The 20,113-nt window shown below is 46.2% G+C and overlaps 1 protein-coding gene across 2 annotated transcripts in view; it reads right to left on the bottom strand.

Moving 5' to 3' along the window:
- The window catches only part of OXR1 (oxidation resistance 1), a 1,217,970-nt gene extending 1,198,177 nt beyond the window's left edge, over positions 1-19,793 (bottom strand). Inside the window, exon 1 of one of the 2 annotated variants that reach the window (XM_029591868.1) lies at positions 19,726-19,793. In XM_029591868.1, the coding sequence (XP_029447728.1) occupies positions 19,726-19,742 (17 nt within the window). In that variant the 5' untranslated portion in view covers positions 19,743-19,793. The remainder of the gene's footprint in view (positions 1-19,725) is intronic. The other variant, XM_029591869.1, reaches the window with a different exon arrangement.
- Positions 19,794-20,113: the final 320 nt, after the last annotated feature.

Below are 20,113 nucleotides of genomic sequence, written 5' to 3'. Positions count from 1 at the left end.
CCCCCCCCCCCCCCCCCCCGTGAACGGTCGTGACACAATGTTTAGGCCAGGTTTCAGTTTCTGTTACCCATGTGCTCTGCAGAACTGTAGTGGCCCCCCCTCCCCCAGTCAGCAAGGGGCAGTCAGCAGGGTGCAAGGCATGCTGGCAACAGCTCACTGTCTCCATGAGGGCCAGGCCCTAACTGACACAGTGAGCTGGGCCCAGAAGCCTGGCCTGTGCACAGGCCAGGCTTCTGGGCCCAGCCCCCCTCCCCCAGTCAGCAAGGGGCAGGCAGCAGGGTGCAAGGCATGCTGGCAACAGCTCACTGTCTCCATGAGGGCCAGGCCTCAGGCCTCAGCCCCACCACCCATGCCATGAGGAATGTCCCAAAGGACTCAACTGTACTGTATATGCAGAATGACATGTTGGTTTTACATTAGCTGCCCCTGTGTGACATCACAGTAATATGACAGAACAGCTGTGTTACTGATACAGTATATCCCCTTTCTCCCCAATCTTCCTACAGAGCCATCTGGTCCCAGGCAGCAGCCCTCTGATGACAGCTGGGAGGGCCCAGGCACAAGCAGGGATCCACCAGGGCTCAGGCGGCCGCCCATGCTGACGAGGCCATTCTACATGGACGCGGAGACACAGTGGTCAGAGGAGGAGGAGCAGGAGGAGGAGGTGGTGCAGGCTACAATGCCACCCCCAGGCAGCCCCTATACCCTGACTGAGGCCTTTGAGGAGTTCGAGTGGGGCCACCCCCACACTCCTCTGCGGGCAGCCATCCCGGGGAGCTCAGTGGGTACCCCACCCATCCCGGACACACCAGTGATGTCCCCAGTCAGCCCTGCACTGGAAGCTGGGCCAGCAATGGTCATGGGACATCCCCCTGGCCCGGAGGAACCGCCAGCAGCGCCACCTCTGCAACCCCAGGTGCAACCAGTGGCTGACGCAACGGTGCAACAGGTGGCGCTGGAGTTACGTGCCCTGAGGCGAGCATGGAGGCAGCAGAGGCAAGACCTCCACCTGATGACAGCAGCGCTGACAAATGTAGGGAGCAGCCTCTCTGCAGCAATAGGCACGCTTAGCACCATCATGATGCAGATTGTGCAGCGGCTGCCGGACTTGCAGGCATCCTCATCGGCAACCTCAACGCCCCAGCCAAGTCCCTCAGTGTCCCGAGGCCGCAGGGGCCGTCCACCGAAGAAGCTGCCACCACCCAGTGGACCATCTGGACGTGGCAAGGGGCCCTGAGGGGACCAACATGCCCATAAATGGGGTATGGGCAGGTACACCCAATCAACACTGTGATGCACACCCCCACAGAAGGGCAGTGCCGTCGAGATGGAAGAACATGTCCTGCTGGCTGCTCCCCACAGAGGGGCAGTGCCGTCGAGATGGAAGAGGATGTCCTGCTGGCTGCTCCCCACAGAGGGGCAGTGCCGTCGAGATGGAAGAGGATGTCCTGCTGGCTGCTCCCCACAGAGGGGCAGTGCCGTCGAGATGGAAGAGGATGTCCTGCTGGCTGCTCCCCACAGAGGGGCAGTGCCGTCGAGATGGAAGAGGATGTCCTGCTGGCTGCTCCCCACAGAGGGGCAGTGCCGTCGAGATGGAGGGGGACGCACCATGCAAAGCTCCCACCCACCTGCTCACCTGTTCCACCGCCATCCGCTGTGCCACTCTGCTGTCTCCCACCGCCATTCGCTGTGCCACTCTGCTGTCTGCCACCTTCTGTTTCAAGAGCTGCACAATCTGGCAGTGTGCTGTAGGATGACCGGTCTGCTGACGGCATGTTGATGCTGGTTGTGTGGTGCAATCTGTGCCTCATGTCTCCAAACGCCATGTGCTGCTGTGTCCTCCTGAGCCTCCGCCTGCTGCTGCTGCTGCTGTGTCCTCCTGGGTCTCCTGCTGCTGCTGCTGCTGCTGTGTCCTCCTGGGTCTCCTGCTGCTGCTGCTGCTGCTGCTGTGTCCTCCGCCTGCTGCTGCTGTCTGGTCCTGACCCTTCACTGCTGTAGCCTGAACCGTCATGTGTTTGCCTGCTGCCTACATGCTGAACCGCTGGGTACCTTGTCTGCTGGCTGGCCTGTCAGGCTGTCCTCTTTCAGTGCACTCTTTCAACATGGACTGCCTGGGGCCTGGACTTTCACTCTGCTGGCTGGCCTGTCAGGCTGTCCTCTTTCAGTGCACTCTTCAACATGGACTGCCTGGGGCCTGGACTTTCACTCTGCTGGCTGGCCTGTCAGGCTGTCCTCTTTCAGTGCACTCTTTCAACATGGACTGCCTGGGGCCTGGACTTTCACTCTGCTGGCTGGCCTGTCAGGCTGTCCTCTTTCAGTGCACTCTTTCAACATGGACTGCCTGGGGCCTATGCCTGTCTACTCATTGTATACTGACCAGCGGTAAACTATGTATTACAGTATCCAAGCTATTGGGGTGCCACTTCCTGTTCCTAGGTAATCATGCTTTGCCAGTACTGATAACACCCACTACCTGCATATGTGTGAATACTGCTGATGGTGGAGTGATGTAGTCCGGATTTGGATCCCTTTGGATCCATTAGCTATCTAGTACTTGCAGATAATGAATACCTAGGAACATCAATTGTATGCTGTTACTGCTCACATAATACTTGACTATACCCTGCTGAATGTTGTCAGGAATAAATATCCTGTTTAACCTGCCACCTATTGTGTCGTTGTTATGTTCCTAATGTGCTGTTGGTGTCCCCCCGCCACACCTTGCATGCTATATCCCACATTGCAGCAATACAGAGTGTCCAAACTGTCCCCTGCCTGAGGGTCACTATTGCTACATGTACACCTGTCTGCCACATACCTTACAGAGTCAAACATAGGGCAGTACCAGACATGTCCCTGACAGTAGAAGAGGTATTGTTCCTCAGTACAGGGAATGCACAGTAATGGAGTCTGCTGATGTATGCCAGCAGTCCTGATCTGTGAGGAAAGGGGAAGAGGTGGGCAGCTATGTCTTGCAATAGCACTGCTCATGTCATGCACTGATGTTGGTGAGGAGGCCAGACATGGATATCTGACCAGGGTTCAGTATGGTACCTATCTGTGCATGACCCACACCATGTAAGTAAGGCGAACTGATGCTAAGGTACTAGCCAACTTTGCTTCCTAGATGGTCTCTCACCTATGCAGGTAACTGGATGATAGCATCCAGCACTGCTGGGTGACTGACCGAGAGGTTGGCATGCACGACATCCATGATAGTGGTAGGGCATGCACACTCTTAATTTCCAGGCACCATTGGCATACAATACTGTGTAGGCCTTTCCAGCTGTACATGCGAAGCATGTACCGTGTGCAATCCCATATATCGTTGTGCATCCCCACCATGGCAGCATGGTTGTGTGCCAGGAACGCCATCCTATGGGCACGCTTATAGCATGAAGGTTGTGGGCCCCTGACAAGTGTGGGAGGGGAAAGGTAATGTGGCTATCTGCATGCTGTGTATTACAGCAGTTGCACTGACTGTCAGCAGCCAGCTAAGTGGGCTGTTAGTTGTACAGAGAGGGGACAATATTAATGGCAACATGTCATACCTGTGTACAGGGTGCACACAGTGTAACACATGGTTAACAGCCCTTAAGTGTGTTTAGCGGGTGTCCATGTGCACACTGATGTGGTGACTGCTGTTGTGCAGTCACTGTTACTCACCCATGTAGGAGTTTGTGGGTCTGAAAGGTGCAGATATCACAACAAGGGGTCCCCATCCATAGTGGCACACATCCCTCTGGTGCCATCTCCTAGCTGTGGGGTGTGCATGGCTCCTCCATTACCTGTTCCAATGGTGGACATGGCCCACCATCTGATGGCCCACACTGTGTGGTCCACAGTCCTACAGTGTCTTCACATATGTAAGGTCACTACACACACATATGCCAGCCACTCACCAAGGTGGACTGTCCTTGGTGATAGGGCATGTTGATTGGCTAACCAGTACAGGGCAGTCACAGGTATCGGTCAGTTGTGACAGATATTTGTTAGACATAACTGTCCCTCAAAAGTGCAACAATCATTCACATGCTGCAGAACCCCAGTGGACTTTCCTTCCTACAGGTGTGCAGTTGCGACAGTTACAGGTGAACAATGTTGCTCACACATCATTTTCAGCAGACATTTAACACAGACTGTGTGACCTGTGTCACCATCATGTTATGTAGCCACCTCACACCCATTGTGCCACAAACCCTGTCGTGTAGCTCCTGTACCTGCAAGCCTTTTTTGAGGGACATAATGTGGATGGGACGCCTACCCTCCCAACGTACCAATATGGGTGCAGCTATGTCACGCGGAGGGACATGTAGGTCCATGTGTGGCCCTTATTCCCTATATGCCTGCACACAGCGCAGTTAGCAGTACTGGTACCACCACTGTGCACCAGCTCCTGTGCACTACATACTTGGGAAGCAAGGTAAAGGGGTCTCCTACACATATGGCCTGTCAGGCAGTGCCACAGGTCATTCAGCATGTGGAAACAGTAATGTTCTGCTGATAATGATGTGTGTGCCACATTGGTTAGCTGTCACCGTCTGACTGACCAGCACACCTGTAGGGAGGGAGGTACACTGGGGTTCTGCAGCATGTGAATGATTGTTGACCTGTTCTAATTCAGTAGATTATAATGAAGATCTGTATCACTGGGTGTCACACACTTCTGTACTCATAGCATTACTAAGGACTCTGTTGGTGCAGCCATGGAGGACACAAACCCTGACTGATGGTTGTCCACTGTACGTGGACATCAGGAAGCTGTCACCTGTCGAACGCTTGCCATACATGGTGTACAGTGTTGCCTCCATGTCCATGGCACTGTGTGGCCTATGTATGCACTGAGGCAGAGGCCAAGTGCAACAATGAACACTGTGATGGTATTTGTCAGCGCCCTTAGGCACATCTTGCTTCACTGACACATTCCACCTCATTAAGAACAGGTAGCCATGTCAGAACATACAGCATATACCGTGCAGCCTGTTTAACGTCTGCATACCCAGCTAGTGGAAACCAGGACCATACAACTGTGGTGCAGCAGGTAGCACAATTGTTAAGGATGCACATGTGCTTGGCCAAGTGTGAGGTTTTTGAACACTGTGAGCAGCCATGGCAGGGGCTGATGGCACCGTTGGCCCTCCTTATATACCCTTGTGGAAGACATCGCTGGGTGCAGCCAGGTCACATGCTGCCAGACAGGTGCACCCTCATAAGGTCCAGTACCTGTAGGCTCCAGGTGTACATCTGCATGGGATCATGCTTGAGGGCCAAAGCAAGAGTGGATGTGGTGAGGGGGGGGGGGGGGGGGTGTGTGTAATGCAGAGCCTAGGTACCACCTGTACCCCGAGATGCCATCCTGGTATGGGGTGCTGCAGTGGGCAACACCATCATTGTCAGATAGTGGCAACACAGCAACCTGTCCCAGTCACACAAGCTGGGTGGGATGGGTTTGCATATCTTGTGGCCAGACTGGGGGGGAGGCATGGTTATGGTCAGAGCGCAGACCAATCCTCAGCCCAATCGGTCACCTTCCTGCCCTGTGTACCATTATACCGTACAGTATGAGGGCGACAGGCCACTGTATCCTACATACTTTAAGAGCCACACATGCTTCCTGTATGAGGAATCCTTTATTTATTGTAATTATTTATTTCAGTTTGTTATATCCCAACATTCCTGACAATAGTCCCATCATGCTGGTTCACATGACACAGGAGTGCAAAATAAGCTTACACTTGAACAATAGTGCAGAAAAACCTGTTACATGTAACAGCGGAATATAGAATATGGAGTAAGAAGACAACATATGAAAAGGAAAACAAGATACGTATATATAATCACATTGTCAGAGGTAGCTAATAGTCCTATCTATGGTGAGGTGTGTTGACTAGGGATGTGAATCGTTTTAGGATGATTAAAATTATCGTCCGATAATTTTAATATCGTCTTAAACCGTTATGGAACACAATACAATAGAGATTCTAACGATTTATCGTTATAAATCGTTAGAATCGTGAGCCGGCACACTAAAACCCCCTAAAACCCACCCCGACCCTTTAAATTAAATCCCCCACCCTCCCGAACCCCCCCCAAATGAGTTAAATAACCTGCGGGTCCAGCGGCGGTCCGGAACGGCAGCGGTCCGGAACGGGCTCCTGCTCCTGAATCTTGTTGTCTTCAGCCGGCGCCATTTTCCAAAATGGCGCCGAAAAATGGCGGCGGCCATAGACGAACACGATTGGACGGCAGGAGGTCCTTCCGGCCCCCCGCTGGACTTTTGGCAAGTCTCGTGGGGGTCAGGAGGCCCCCCACAAGCTGGCCAAAAGTTCCTGGAGGTCCAGCGGGGGTCAGGGAGCGATTTCCCGCCGCGAATCGTTTTCGTACGGAAAATGGCGCCTGCAGGAGATCGACTGCAGGAGGTCGTTCAGCGAGGGTTCCGGCGCCTCGCTGAATGACCTCCTGCAGTCGATCTCCTGCCGGCGCCATTTTCCGTACGAAAACGATTCGCGGCGGGAAATCGCTCCCTGACCCCCGCTGGACCTCCAGGAACTTTTGGCCAGCTTGTGGGGGGCCTCCTGACCCCCACGAGACTTGCCAAAAGTCCAGCGGGGGTCCGGAAGGACCTCCTGCCGTCCAATCGTGTTCGTCTATGGCCGCCGCCATTTTTCGGCGCCATTTTGGAAAATGGCGCCGGCTGAAGACAACAAGATTCAGGAGCAGGAGCCCGTTCCGGACCGCTGCCGTTCCGGACCGCCGCTGGACCCGCAGGTTATTTAACTCATTTGGGGGGGGTTCGGGAGGGTGGGGGATTTAATTTAAAGGGTCGGGGGTGGGTTTTAGGGGGTTTTAATATGCCGGTTTTGCGATTTTTAGATTTTTCACGATTTTTCACGATTTTTCACGATATTTTACCCCCCCAAACGGCAACAATACGATTCCCTCCCCCTCCCAGCCGAAATCGATCGTTAAGACGATCGAGGACACGATTCACATCCCTAGTGTTGACTGTTAGGAGTTAAATAATAGTGGAGTTATGGACAAGCCTGCATGAACAGCCATGTCTGGCATCTCCATAGATGATAGGGTCAGCCATTGGTTTCTCGCCTTGCCTGACACGCTGTCCTCCCCATCACATGCCAACAGTCAGGCCATCACCTTTGTAGCCAAACATGCATAGGGTGGCTGGGTAGCCCCAGCCCACAGCTCCGTGCAGCCAGCACTGCTGACACTTTCTTCAGGTGAGATGTCATGACAGGAGTATGTCCGGCCTGCATTAAATGGTGGCAGTGTGTCCCAACAGGGGCCATCTATATCATGAGGGGTCTGACGGCATGTGTGTGTGCTGCTTCCAGGAGCATGCATGGCCAGGTAGCTCGTCCTTGCTGCTGAGGTGCACTGTGTTGCTGGGTAACTCCATCAGATAATGTGTGCCATATCTGGAATAACACAGGTGTGTGGTACACCTTGGATGGCAGAAGTGCACTGCACAGCAACCCAGAGTATGTAGCAAGTGCTTAGCCCAATGGCACAGAATAGGTATCACACATACAGCACCTCAGCAGAGGCTTGAGGCAGCGCTTCCCCACCCTATTATGGCCTACATCCTCTGTGGCAGGCCAGCACCCCACACAGTTATTGGGTGGACACACATAGCAGGTGAAGCACGTAGCAGACTGAAAGGAGCTCTGCACACTAACCTATGTCCTAACCCATTGGTGGGCAAACAGGCCGTCTGGGGCAGGGGTCTGCCCCAGGCCAACCTTAAAAGTGTGTCTGTATAAGGTGTTGGCGAACCTGGCTACCCCTGAGTGTGGTGTCATGCCATCGTGCACGCGCACATGGGGGATCAGGTCTGAGGTCTGGAGCTATAGCCACAGGTATTCCATGGCGAAGAGCCACATTATGGAACACACAGCAAAGCAGGATTATTTCAGCAACCTTGGGGGGGGCATACAGTAGCGCTCCCCCACTCTTGTCCAAACATCGGAAGCGGCTCTTCAAGAGGCCGATGGTACGTTCGATGACCATGCGGGTAGCAGTTAAGGACCGATTATAGGCCAGCTGTTGTGCTGTGGCAGGCTGGGGGATCGGGGTCATCAGCCAGGGCCTGCATCCATAGGCTGCGTCTCCTGTAGCAATGACATAGGGAACAGATTACACATACTTATGTTTCTGTCCCATGGGTGTATGTGCTCAATACATGCAGTTGAACCGGATGGCACGAGGCAGCCCATTCCTGTTTCCCTACACCTTATGTGTGTGGTGTCAGGATTGCTTTGGCACACAGCTGGTGTGTGGCTATTAGGCGTTATAGCACGTGAAGGGCCCCTAAACAGTGAGATGTATGTCAGCTCTGTGTATGCAGTTGGTGCATTACACCACTGTCCTGACATCCCTGTGTTTAAATCATATGCAGTATGCACACCAGGCATTGTGTACTGACATATGTGCTCAGGTACACCTTCTCTGTCGGTATGCCTACCCAACAACATACATGGTGTCAACTGGCTGCCCCTCAATGTGCACAACTGAGTAGAGATGTTCATGCAAGGTCTCAGGAACGTCAGGGGCTCACTAACACCTGTGGATGTGAGCTGCTCTTACATGACAGGTCCCAATTCATCTTGCACACTGCCAGTATCCATGCCTACACCCAATATGTGTAGGCTGTCCACCTGTGCGGTGAGGTGAGCAAGCCATGCCACATACAAGGCGTACTGCATAGTTTGTGCTTGGCAGCCAATGGTACATGGTTGGGTGCCTGAGCCATTACACCACTTTCAGTAACACAATGTCCCACTCAGGTCTGTTGTGATGGGGACCTGTGACTCCATCACAACAGGCGTCTATATCACCTTTGTGTGCCATTACAGAGATGACCCTTGCAAAAATGTTATATGCATGTTAATGTGGATCTTACCTACAAGCCAACCATCGCCAAACAGGCCATCTTCGAATTTGCGAAACAGAGCTGATTGCCTGAGTACGAAGGCATCGTGCGCTGACCCCGGGAATCTGGACATCACCGAGAGGATACGCATTCCAGCATCACACACCACTTGCACGTTGAGGGAGTGGAACTGCTTCCTGTTGCGGTAGGCTGCCTCCGTCTCACGGGGTGGAACGATGGCCACATGGGTGCAGTCAATAGCTCCAATGACATTTGGAAAGCGGGCAACGGCATAGAAACCACGCTTGAGGTCCATCAGGTCCTGTCTGTTGCGTGGGAATGCTATGTAGCGAGGCATGCGGTCCATAACAGCTGCAATGACCTGGTGCAGACACCGGGAAAAGGTGCTCTGTGACATGCCACCCACAACAGCTACCGTGGATTGGAAGGAGCCACTTGCTGTGAAATGCAGGGCGGCCAAGAGTTTGGTCAGGCCGGGGATGGCACGGCTCCTTCGGGTTCGGGCCTCAAGGGCACCTCGTATGTCTCCATATAGTTCCATGATGGCACGAGTGCTGAGGCGATATCTGCTGATGACTACATCCTCTGGCATTCCCAGCAATGAGGTTCGTGGCAGATAGATCCGATGCCTGTAATGATGGCGACGTCGACCAACATCCTGGCGTCTGCGTCTGCGTTGGGCCTGGTCAGCCATGGCGTGTACCTGCCCCATACACTGTGAATGTGTGGAGCAGATTCACCTACTAAGAACAGGCCTTTTTATTGGCCAGCTCTACATTTGTAGGTCTATGGGGATTGGTTTGGCAAATTTTCGTTCAATGCGCTATTAGCGCGCTGCGCGCTGTGCGCCGCGATAGACTGTATCGCATTTGAAAGGGTTGTAGTTATTGGCCGCGTTAGGAGCCGCGCTAACACCGCCGCAGGTTTCGCGCCACGCGATACCTCGCGCTAACACCGCCGCGGGGTTCGCGCCACGCGATACCTCCTCCCTACTTTACATTTGCCCCGCCCCAACTCCACCCCCTGAATACATTATTCCGTATTTGCATTCGCGAACCGCGATATATGCTTGTTATCGCGGTTCGCGAATTTAGCGCAGGCGGTACAGCCGTATCGCGCGCGGTAACTCTTTGGGAAAATGAGGCCCTTAGTCAGAACAGTAAGCAAGAACTTTGTGATAATTTAATCTCAGATAATGTATAGCATCATGATTTGCCTCTCTGTGACTCACAATCTGATCACTATAACTTATTTGATGAATATATGATTATGGTATGCCATTGTGCATACTCACATCATTACAAATTTAAAAGAGGCTCACCTTAGAGGTACGCAGAGTGAGTGAGTGAATAAAAACATCATTAGGGTTTCCTTTCTTCCTCTTAAATTTATTTCCTCAGTTTTATTTATTTACCTGACCTTCCTTCCTTAACCACCCATATTACATTTAATTTGAAATGACTTATTTATCTCCAATTGAGACTAAAAGTAGAGTGGTTTAAATAACCAGCAAACCACAAAATGATAATTATAGTATTAATTATAAGGGGGTCCATATTCAAAATTTATCCATCTATATGGAAAATTTGGCATATTCAGCCACTTAACCAACTAAATTATAGGCCTGGGTTACGGTAAGAAGCTATTGTGATCCGGGCTGAAGATACAGAGTAATTTCAGGTACAGTGAGGGTGGGAGGGTAAGGATTGAAGGGGGGAGAAGGAGTGGTGGGGGGTCCCTGATATACAATCTTTTGCTAAACAAATGGGACTCTGGAGCTAGGGATGGGGGAGGTAGAAAAATTGCCTCTGATTCCCAGTCTCTGTATTTTAAATGTAATCAGATGCAGGGAGCTTTGGGGGCAAGCAGCAGACTTAGCCAGGCAGAATCGAGCCTTTGGACCGTAGATGGGAGGGAGGAAGGGTTGGTTAGGATCTGTAGGCCCAACGCCCGAACGCACGCCTAAACGAACTTCAACAACAAGCCATTCATGCGTCACGTGCCGGTTTTCTACAGCATTGAGGGAGTGGTAAAATTCACCCATCCAGTACACCTTATACGGTTCAACAGAAAGACAGACATTTCCCATATTATTCTGCTTTGCTGCTATATCCTTCATACCTTGCAGATCTTTCTGCCACTCAGCCTTGCTGCCATACCCAAATTTTATACCTTGGGGTTCTTTCTGCCACTCTGCCATGCTGCCACATCCCAAACTGTACACTTTGGGGTGTTCTTGGCACTGTGGGAAGCTGCTTTGCACTTCGTCCCTATTCTGCTACCTTTTCTGCTTTGTTCCCTGTTCATGGTGCCTTTGGATTTTTTGATGCCACTCTTGGTGCTACTTTGCGTTTTGTACTGCTTTTGAGGGTTCATGCCACTATTGTTGGTACCCCCTTTTGAAAAATTCATGTTCTTCCCCTCTTTTCCTGCTGCTTTACTCCCTGACAGTTGTTACATTTGGCTGTCCGTGGGCTTCTCCCATGGACTGCCACACTCGCCCTCAGGTCCAGATCTCCTTGGGATGCTTCCAGCTCTCCTCCTCTCCTGCCCATGCGGCAGAATGCCGCCAATGCCTCTCCATAGTGGGATGCTGCCACCTTCCTTCCTGGCTTTCCTAGGTGTGTGTGTGCCCGACAGCACATCATTTAAAGGGTCCACAGTGGGAAATCCCCCACCCACCCATTGATGACCTCACAGGCTTAAGCCTATTTAACGCTCTTTTGCACAACCCATCCTTGCTTCAGCAACAGGTCTCCCTACAGCCTGTGTAGTGAGTTGCCTTAACGTTCCCAAGTTCCTGCATCTTGTCTTCAGTTCCTGGTTCTTGTCTTGTCTCCAGCTTCAGTGGTCTTTGTCTTCTCCTACAGTGTCAGCAGTCTTCGTCTTCATCTTCAGTTCCTCTTCAGTTCTTGTGGTCCATATTTTCTTGTCTGCCCACGTATGTTGCTCTGGCCAAGTTTCGCCGTTCTCGCAATGGCTGCCTCAGGGGCTTAGATATACATTCATGGACCATTGATGGTGGAACAAGCTGTGCGCTTGTTTTTCAATTGTATATGTGTCTATGTAATCCACAAAAGTATTATATCTTGTCACTTGTACAGTCAATCATATTCTTATGAATACATTGCGTCTAATGTGCTATCACAAGTGGAGACTCGAATCCGGATGTGGACTGTTAAGGAGCCATCAGATGCAACGCATTCATAAGAATATGATTGACTGTACAAGTGACAAGATATAATACTTTTGCGGATTACATAGACACATATACAATTGAAAAACAAGCGCACGGTTTGTTCCACCATCATGAGTCCATGAATGTATATCTAAGCCCCTGAGGCAGCCGTTGCGAGAATGGCGAAACTCGGCCAGAGTCAGGCTGTATTATTCTTTTACGTCTCCACTTCAATAAAGGATTTGAAAAAGACCAAGGCATCTATTCTTTTTGTATTTCCTAATGTACCCATACTTACGCATGAATGTTTTAAAAAGCAACAAGTGTGTGTTAGTATGTTTCTAATTTTAAGAGGTTACTCGCACACTCAACCATGTCAGCTTTTACACGCGTGTGTCAAAAAATTTTAAAACAGGCACATTCCCAGTTTTCCAGTTAGTAACCAGTCTGTCCAGTTAATAGCGAGGACTTTCAGACCTCCTCTGGTTCTTCCTCCTGCATACTGCCCAATTGACCCAGACCCCTCACCCTGTCCTATAAGCCCTAAAACCTGAGATCTACAGACTTGCTCATCCTCAGATGCAGCAGTAAAATTACGCGGATATCTATCCTATGCGCGCTGTGTGATTCGTTTTTAAAATTTGGAGTTTTGTAAGTAAGTCTTGGCCCCATCCAAAATGCCCTTTCACCACCCCTTTTCCATCATCTTATTCCTCATGGGCACATGGATACACATGTGTGTATTTCATGATTTTTTAAAATCTGCGTTGGTCGCGTGTAGCCCATATTCGCACATATGGGCATTTTTGATCAAGCAATGCTTTTAAAATCAACCTATTTGTGGTTCTTCTGGTAAGAACTTATTAGATGTCTCTGCAGTGAGATTGGCATATTTAGCACCTTTTGAATAGCAAGCCCCATTCTTTGGAATAAGTTCACAGAGGCCTTACATGGAGATCCCTCACTTTCAGCCTCCAAGAAACGATTGAAAACCTTTTTGTTTACGCAATCATTTGGTTAGTAGTGCTGAGTTTCAATGGTAGATTTTTTTTTTTTTTTGTTAGTTTTAGCAGAGTGAGTTCACTTGTCAACACGTAGCTCCTTAGCTGTGACAAGCAGTCATAATCTGCTAATGTAGTTCACATTAATTTGATGATTTTATAGTGGCTTGTGTCTTATTGATGTTTTGTGTTTGTTTGTTTGTTTTTAAAGCTGTTTTTAATTTTGATCCATATACATGTGTGGATGTTGCAGAATATAAAAGTTTCAAATGAATAAGTGATTTAAAACAACGTGTGGATATGCTTACTCTCTCTTATGCTGTGATACAGGGAAGGGAATGCCTAGCCTCACATTCACTGTGTCTCTCTGCTCCTGGAACTCAGAGAGAAGAAACCTGGTTGATAATCACCATCTCTGCTTCCAGGACACTGAGAAAGGATCACCTAGCCTGAGCTAACCATGTATCATATCCTATTTTAGTCACTTCTACCATGGCTATTGTAACATCAACTACACAGAGTTTTGTTTTGTGTTTGTTTTGAATTGCACAGGGGAGTTTAGATGTGAATCTTTTCTTTAAAAATACTATTTTTTAGCAAAGCTTTGATTTTTACCATATACGCAGGGCAATGGGAAATGGCTTAAACTAAGTGTCCACACAAGCATGATGAATTAATTATTATTACATAGATTATATACTAAATATCATTGTAAGAATATAATATCATCTGAATATTTTAGTGTAATAAGCAATGGGCTTGATTTTTTAAATTTATCATAAGCTCATATACAGATGTATTAGCTGTAGTAACCACCTTCCCTCACCCCCTCCACCAGTCAACATCCCTATCCCAGTTGGCCCACTACCCCAATAATCCAGTTCTTACTAGTTTGATACTTAGCTTTTCCCCTTGCTTAAAGTTGTATCCAAGTTTATTTCCTCCTTGTTCATTGTAAGACAATTATTTTTACTGTCTGTTTTTATGGTTGAAATGTAAACCGTAGTGATAAGTAACTCTGTTATTTGAACTTCGGTATAGAAAAGTTATAAATAAATAAATAAATATATTTTTTATATACTATAATGAATGGCAAGTTGTAGATCCATTACAGTTAGATCCGAATAATACTGGAAGCAACTATAACCAAAAAATAAAGATTAAAAATAAAATATATAAAATATCCTTTGAGTTTTAAAGTATTACAAACCATTTTTTTTATTATTTGTTTGAAATTATTTCTACAGTATATCTGCCGAGAAGCTGTTAATTCATGGCTGTAATGTTTGCAAAAAGCAATGTTTCTTCTAAGTGAGTGACTACTCTCCCATGCTGAGAAAAAGTGATGCTCTAAGAACAGCATCCAAGGAAAAACTGCCTACCAGCACTAGAAAAAACTATTTTGTGTCACCTGCATTTAAAAGAAATTGGAAAAGCTGCAGAATGCAGCCAAACGTATAGTATGCAATTCTGCTGTGGGTAATTTCTTTTTCCAGAACCCCTGTCAATGACTCCCATGATATGATCCTGCCTTTGTATTAATCAGAATTAAAGACCAATATAACGATATCATACACACTCAGCTATAACATTTTATTCCTGCCATGACAAAATTGGAAAATTGATATAACAATTTATCAAGGATTAAGTCTATCAAAGATGTTGAAATAAAATTAAATTTGTATGTGTTTCTTCCTGTGTCTCTTTGATAGTAATGTCTATGTTTAATTAAGCTTCTTCAAGCCCAAGATTGCTTGCTAAAGAGGTTTCAGTGCCAGCGGTCTAGACTGTAAGCTCCATGGTGCAAGGACTGTCTTTTATGGTATCTGTACAGTGCTGCTTATTTCTAGTAGTGCTTTAGAAATGATGAATGGTAGTAGTAGGTAGACACGGTTGTGAAGAATCATTAGCAGCTGTGCCAACGTACGCATGGCTGTTCTAGTGTGTAAATAATAACGTAGCATAGTTCTGCAATTAAAATCATCAGTAAGATTAGTATTAACTGGCCACAAGTGACAATGTTCTTACAAGCAAAAGTGCAAACCAAAAACTAAAACTGCAATGAGATATAGCTCTTCTTTCAATTTAATGAATATGTGATTATGAAAAAAGCAAACTCTTTTATTCCACAAATAATATACTAGTCACTTCTGATATCATTCAAATTTAACTTTAAACAATTTTTTATTTCTTTTCCAGCAATTTATGTCACTAACTTACTACATTTTTTGAAAAATATAATGAGATTCCCCCCTATCTCTATTGGTAATATCCCAATATAATCCAATTGCAAATATAATCCAGGTGCAAATATAATCCAATGTCTGATGCAATACAATATAAAAGAAACCAATAACCACATTCTTCACATAAAGAATGTTAATGTGATACCAACAATAATAAAACTACACTCTTTAATATTAACTTGAACATATTAACTGCTGAAAAATGGTGGAAGGTGGTAGTTTCATCCATGGCTGAATAAGATTCCAGTCTTTGTTACCGTGGCCTTGATGTAATCATTAACAACCACCAAACCACCTCATATTCAGTTAATGCCTCAAAAGAGTTTAAATTATTTTTTTGTAATTTGCAAAAAGGTTTGCTTTCACGTCATACCAAAGGCACTTGAGCCCAGATTTTAAAAAGGTTACACACGCAAATCCCCTATTTTAAAAGGCCTGATCACGTGCGTAAATCCACAGGACTCGCGTATGTCCCGGGGCATTGGGGAGTGGGCGGGGCTAGAGGCCCTTGGCACAGCGGCCATTTGCTGCTGTGCAGGGGGATCGTGTGTCGGCAGGGAGGAAACAGGTGAAGATTGCGGGCGTCGGCGTGTGCAAGTTGCATAATTGTGCACACCCTTGTGCGCGCCAACCCCAATTTTATAACATGCGTGCACGTTTTATAAAATCGCGTGGCCATGTGTGTGCCAGGTAACACACACACATGGACGCGTGCGCAACTTTATAAAATCTACCCCTTAGCTTTCTAAATAAATTACATTTAAAAATCTTGCTTTCACACTGTCCAATCACACTTAGCTTTCTGGACCTCCACAGCAACCCAACAAGGCCATGTTTCAAAACAATGTCCTTTTTCAGGGGATAAACTTAATTTCTTGATCTTTACCTCTATCAAAATAGAGGAGAACAGTTAAGAAGCATGAAGCTGCGCAATTTGACTCACCAGAGAGAAGTTAAGTTTATCCCTTGACGAAGGACATTGTTTTGAAATGCAGCCATGTTGGGTTGCTGTGGTTGTGGCCATAAATCTAAAAGGTGAATTTTAAATCTCCGATGCACACCAAAATTAGGGGATGTATGAATATATCGGGACAGCACATGTCACGCGGATTTTAAAATGCACAAATGCACAAATGTCACGCGGATTTTAAAATGCACAAATGCACAAATGAACTTCTGAGATTGTAATCTAAAATTTGTGCGTAAATATTTACGTGCACGGGCACGTGCCGGAATCCCCTGCTGCATAGCTTCATTTCTGCTATAGATGACATGTAAGTTAGAACATAAGAACATAAGAAATGCCATACTGGGTCAGACCAAGGGTCAATGAAGCCCAGTATCTTGTTTCCAACAGTGGCCAATCCAAGTCACAAGTACCTGGCAAGTACCCAAACAGTAGATAGATCAAAAGCTGCTATTGCTTATTAATTACCATAATAGAAGTTTATGGATTTAACTTCTAGGAACTTATCCAACCCTTTTTTAAACCCAGTAACACTAACTGCTGAAACCACATCCTCTGGTAATGAATTCCAGTGTTTAACTATGCACTGAGTGAAAGAACCTTCTTCGATTTCTTTTAAATGAGCTACTTGTTAACTTCATGGAGTGCCCCCTGGTTCTTCTATTATTTGAGAGAGTAAATAACCAATTTACATTGACTTGTTCAAGTCCTTTCATGATTTTGTAGACTTCTATCATATCCCCCCTCAGTCGTCTCTTCTCCAAACTGAACAGCCCTAACTTCTTTAGCCTTTCTTCATAGGACAGCTGTTCAATGCCCCTTATCATTTTGATCGCCCTTCTCTGCACTTTCTCCAGTGAAGCTATATCCTTTTTGAGATGCGGTGACCAGAATTGCACACAGTATTCAAGGTGCAGTCTCACCATGGAGGCATTATGACATCCTCCATTTTATTTTCCATTCCCTTCCTAATAATTCCTAACATTTTGTTTGCTTTTTTGATCGCCACATCAGACCTGGCCAATAATTTCAATGTATTATCCACTATGATAACTAGATCTCTTTCCTGGGTGGTAACACCTAAGATAGAGCCTAACATTGTGTAACAACAGCAAGGGTTATTTTTCCATATATGCATCACTTTGCACTTGTCCACGTTAAATTTCATCTGCCATTTGGAAGCCAGTCTTCCAGTATCAGAAGGTCCTCCTGCAATTCATCACAAACTGCTTGAGATTTAACTACTCTGCATAATTCCGCAAATTTGATCACCTCACCTTTCCAGATCATTTATATATTAAAAAGCACAGGTCCAAGTCAGATCCCTGAGGCATTCCACTGTTTACCTTTTTCCACTGTGAAAACTGACCATTTAATCCTACTCTCTGTTTCCTGCTTTTAACCATCTTGCAATCCACAAAAGGACATCGCTTCCTATCCCATGACTTTTTAGTTTTCTTAGAAGCCTCTCCTTCGGGAGTTTGTCAAATACCTTCTGAACATCCAAATACACATCATCTACTGGTTCACCTTTGTCCAGGCAGATCACTGGGGTTTTAAAGGTAAGGACTATCTGAGCAGAAGGGAGGCTATTAAACTAAGGGGGTTTGGAAGTCCTTTCCCTTAACTGGCAAACTGGGAACAAACTGTGACGTCAGTGCACAGGCCTTTTAAAATCCGCCCACTTACGCAGTAGAAGCGGTATTTGCACGCACAGGCGCATGTCCACTTAAAATTGTGTGCACATGTACAAGCGGTCAGGCCGATGAAAATGCCTACGTGTGCGTCTACATGCTGCTATGAACAATACTGTCTATACGTGATCAGATGGCATGAAAGCAAGATTTTTAAATGCAATTTGTTTAGAAAGATAAGGGCAATTGGTATGGTGTGAATGCACAAATATTTTGCAAATCATTAAAAAAAATAAAAAAAAAATCTTTTGAGGCATTAACTGTCTGAATACAAGATGGTTGGGTAGCAGTTAATGATTACATCAAGGCCACAGTAACCTTTACTGGTATTGTATTCTGCCACGAATGAAACTACCACTTTCCACCATAAAATATTTTTCAGCAGTTAATGTGTTTAAATTAGGATTAAGGAATGAGGTTTTATTGTGGTTGATATAATATAAAAGAACTGCAATGAATGATACAGGCTTTACAGTGATCTTATTTTGCTAGTATTCTTGCAGTTAATAAACATTTCTGACATTTTATCTAAGAAATCAGAGTATCCATCTGAACAAAACTGTGACATCACTTTCCAAGCAAACTTTGAAACAGATTGATTAGCTTGATTAAACCTCAGTCTATTGAATCAATGAGCTAGAACTAGAAAAGCAAAACATCTTTTTGTGGTGGCCCCCTAAGTATTTCTAAATTATAGGCCTATTTACTAAGCTTTCAGTAATGTGTTAACGTGTTACGCACCAAAATAGGCATTCTACATCCATTAAAAATATATTAGCAGTAACTTGGATTTCCACATCACTGATCTTGTCTGAAAAATCAGGCACAATGCATGTAAAAATCTAATGAGCTTCACTTCATGCAAATGCATTCAAAACAGTTCATTGACATGCAAATGGATTATCATAACCCTCATTAAGTGCAGAAATCACCTATACCTTAAATGGTCTAGTTAACTTCTTCTGAGATCTCTGGCAGGTCAACATCTTGGTCACCTCTCTGGGTGATATTTCAAGGGGAATGACTCACTGAGTTACAACCTCCTCCCTATATTAAAGCCCATCCCTTCTAAACTCTTTTCCTGAAAAAAAAAAAAGACCTCTCTGGCACTCCCTAAATAATGTAGATTTGTAAATTCCACTGGCCCTGAACCCTATCTCCAACTCCAAAAGTGAAAAATGTCACCCTTCCATGTTGGCACCCTGCCAAGTCCCTTCCCTCTACCTGCAGGAGTCCCCAAGTCTCTAATGGAATGGCAGTGATCCCCAGAAACTCCTGTTCCACTGGTGCCATTATACAAAATGTTGCTGGCTGACCCAAGGCTTCCCTTTGACCTGCACATTTTTCATAAAAGTATTTTGGAAGGGGGTGCTTCAATGCAGGGGGAAGGAGTCTGGGGTAAGAATTTGGCACCTCATGCCTTTTTAATATCACCAGGGATGAGGTTCAGGGAATCTCTGGTAACGTCCTCGCATTACCACCCACATTGAACTGCAGCACTCAATTAGTGCAGAATAGTGAATACCACCGGAACTGACCCAAGCTACAATTAAGCTTTAATGCTCGGTTTCAACATGGTTTAGTAAATAGGTCTCTTAGATTCCAGCACAGAGCAGCAAGTGACCGCTTTCCTTTGAAAGTCAAGTACCTAAGTCTTGACTGGTAGAACAAAAAATCATTTTAGCACTACCTAATTGCTTTAGGTGTTAAGAAAACAGATGGCCTGACCTTTTAGTTGCAAACATCTTGGTAGATGTTTTGATTCACATTTATGGCAGTCCACAAAAATAGTTTTCTCCAGTGAACCTGTTCAATAAAAAAAGAACAATATTTCAATATATTCTGATTAAATACACTTTTATAGATGAAAGAGGATTCAACTTGAGATTGTCTGAAAAAAGAAGCATGGTAAAGTACATTACTTAAATCACACATTTTACAATAGTACTTTAGATAGGAGAAACTAGGATAATTGAAATGAATGTGCATTAAAATAGTAGGTGTTAGAGACATTATTTATTTTAGGAAATTGAAAGATATATACCATTTGACAGTCATGGCTGGCATATTTTCTTTCAAGTTCCTCTTTAGAAATTACATAGGAACAAAATTACTC

The sequence above is a fragment of the Rhinatrema bivittatum genome, chromosome 2 (genome assembly GCF_901001135.1).
Source record: "Rhinatrema bivittatum chromosome 2, aRhiBiv1.1, whole genome shotgun sequence".
Classification (NCBI taxonomy): Eukaryota; Metazoa; Chordata; class Amphibia; order Gymnophiona; family Rhinatrematidae; genus Rhinatrema; species Rhinatrema bivittatum.
This window is presented reverse-complemented; position numbering and strand designations above follow the sequence as displayed.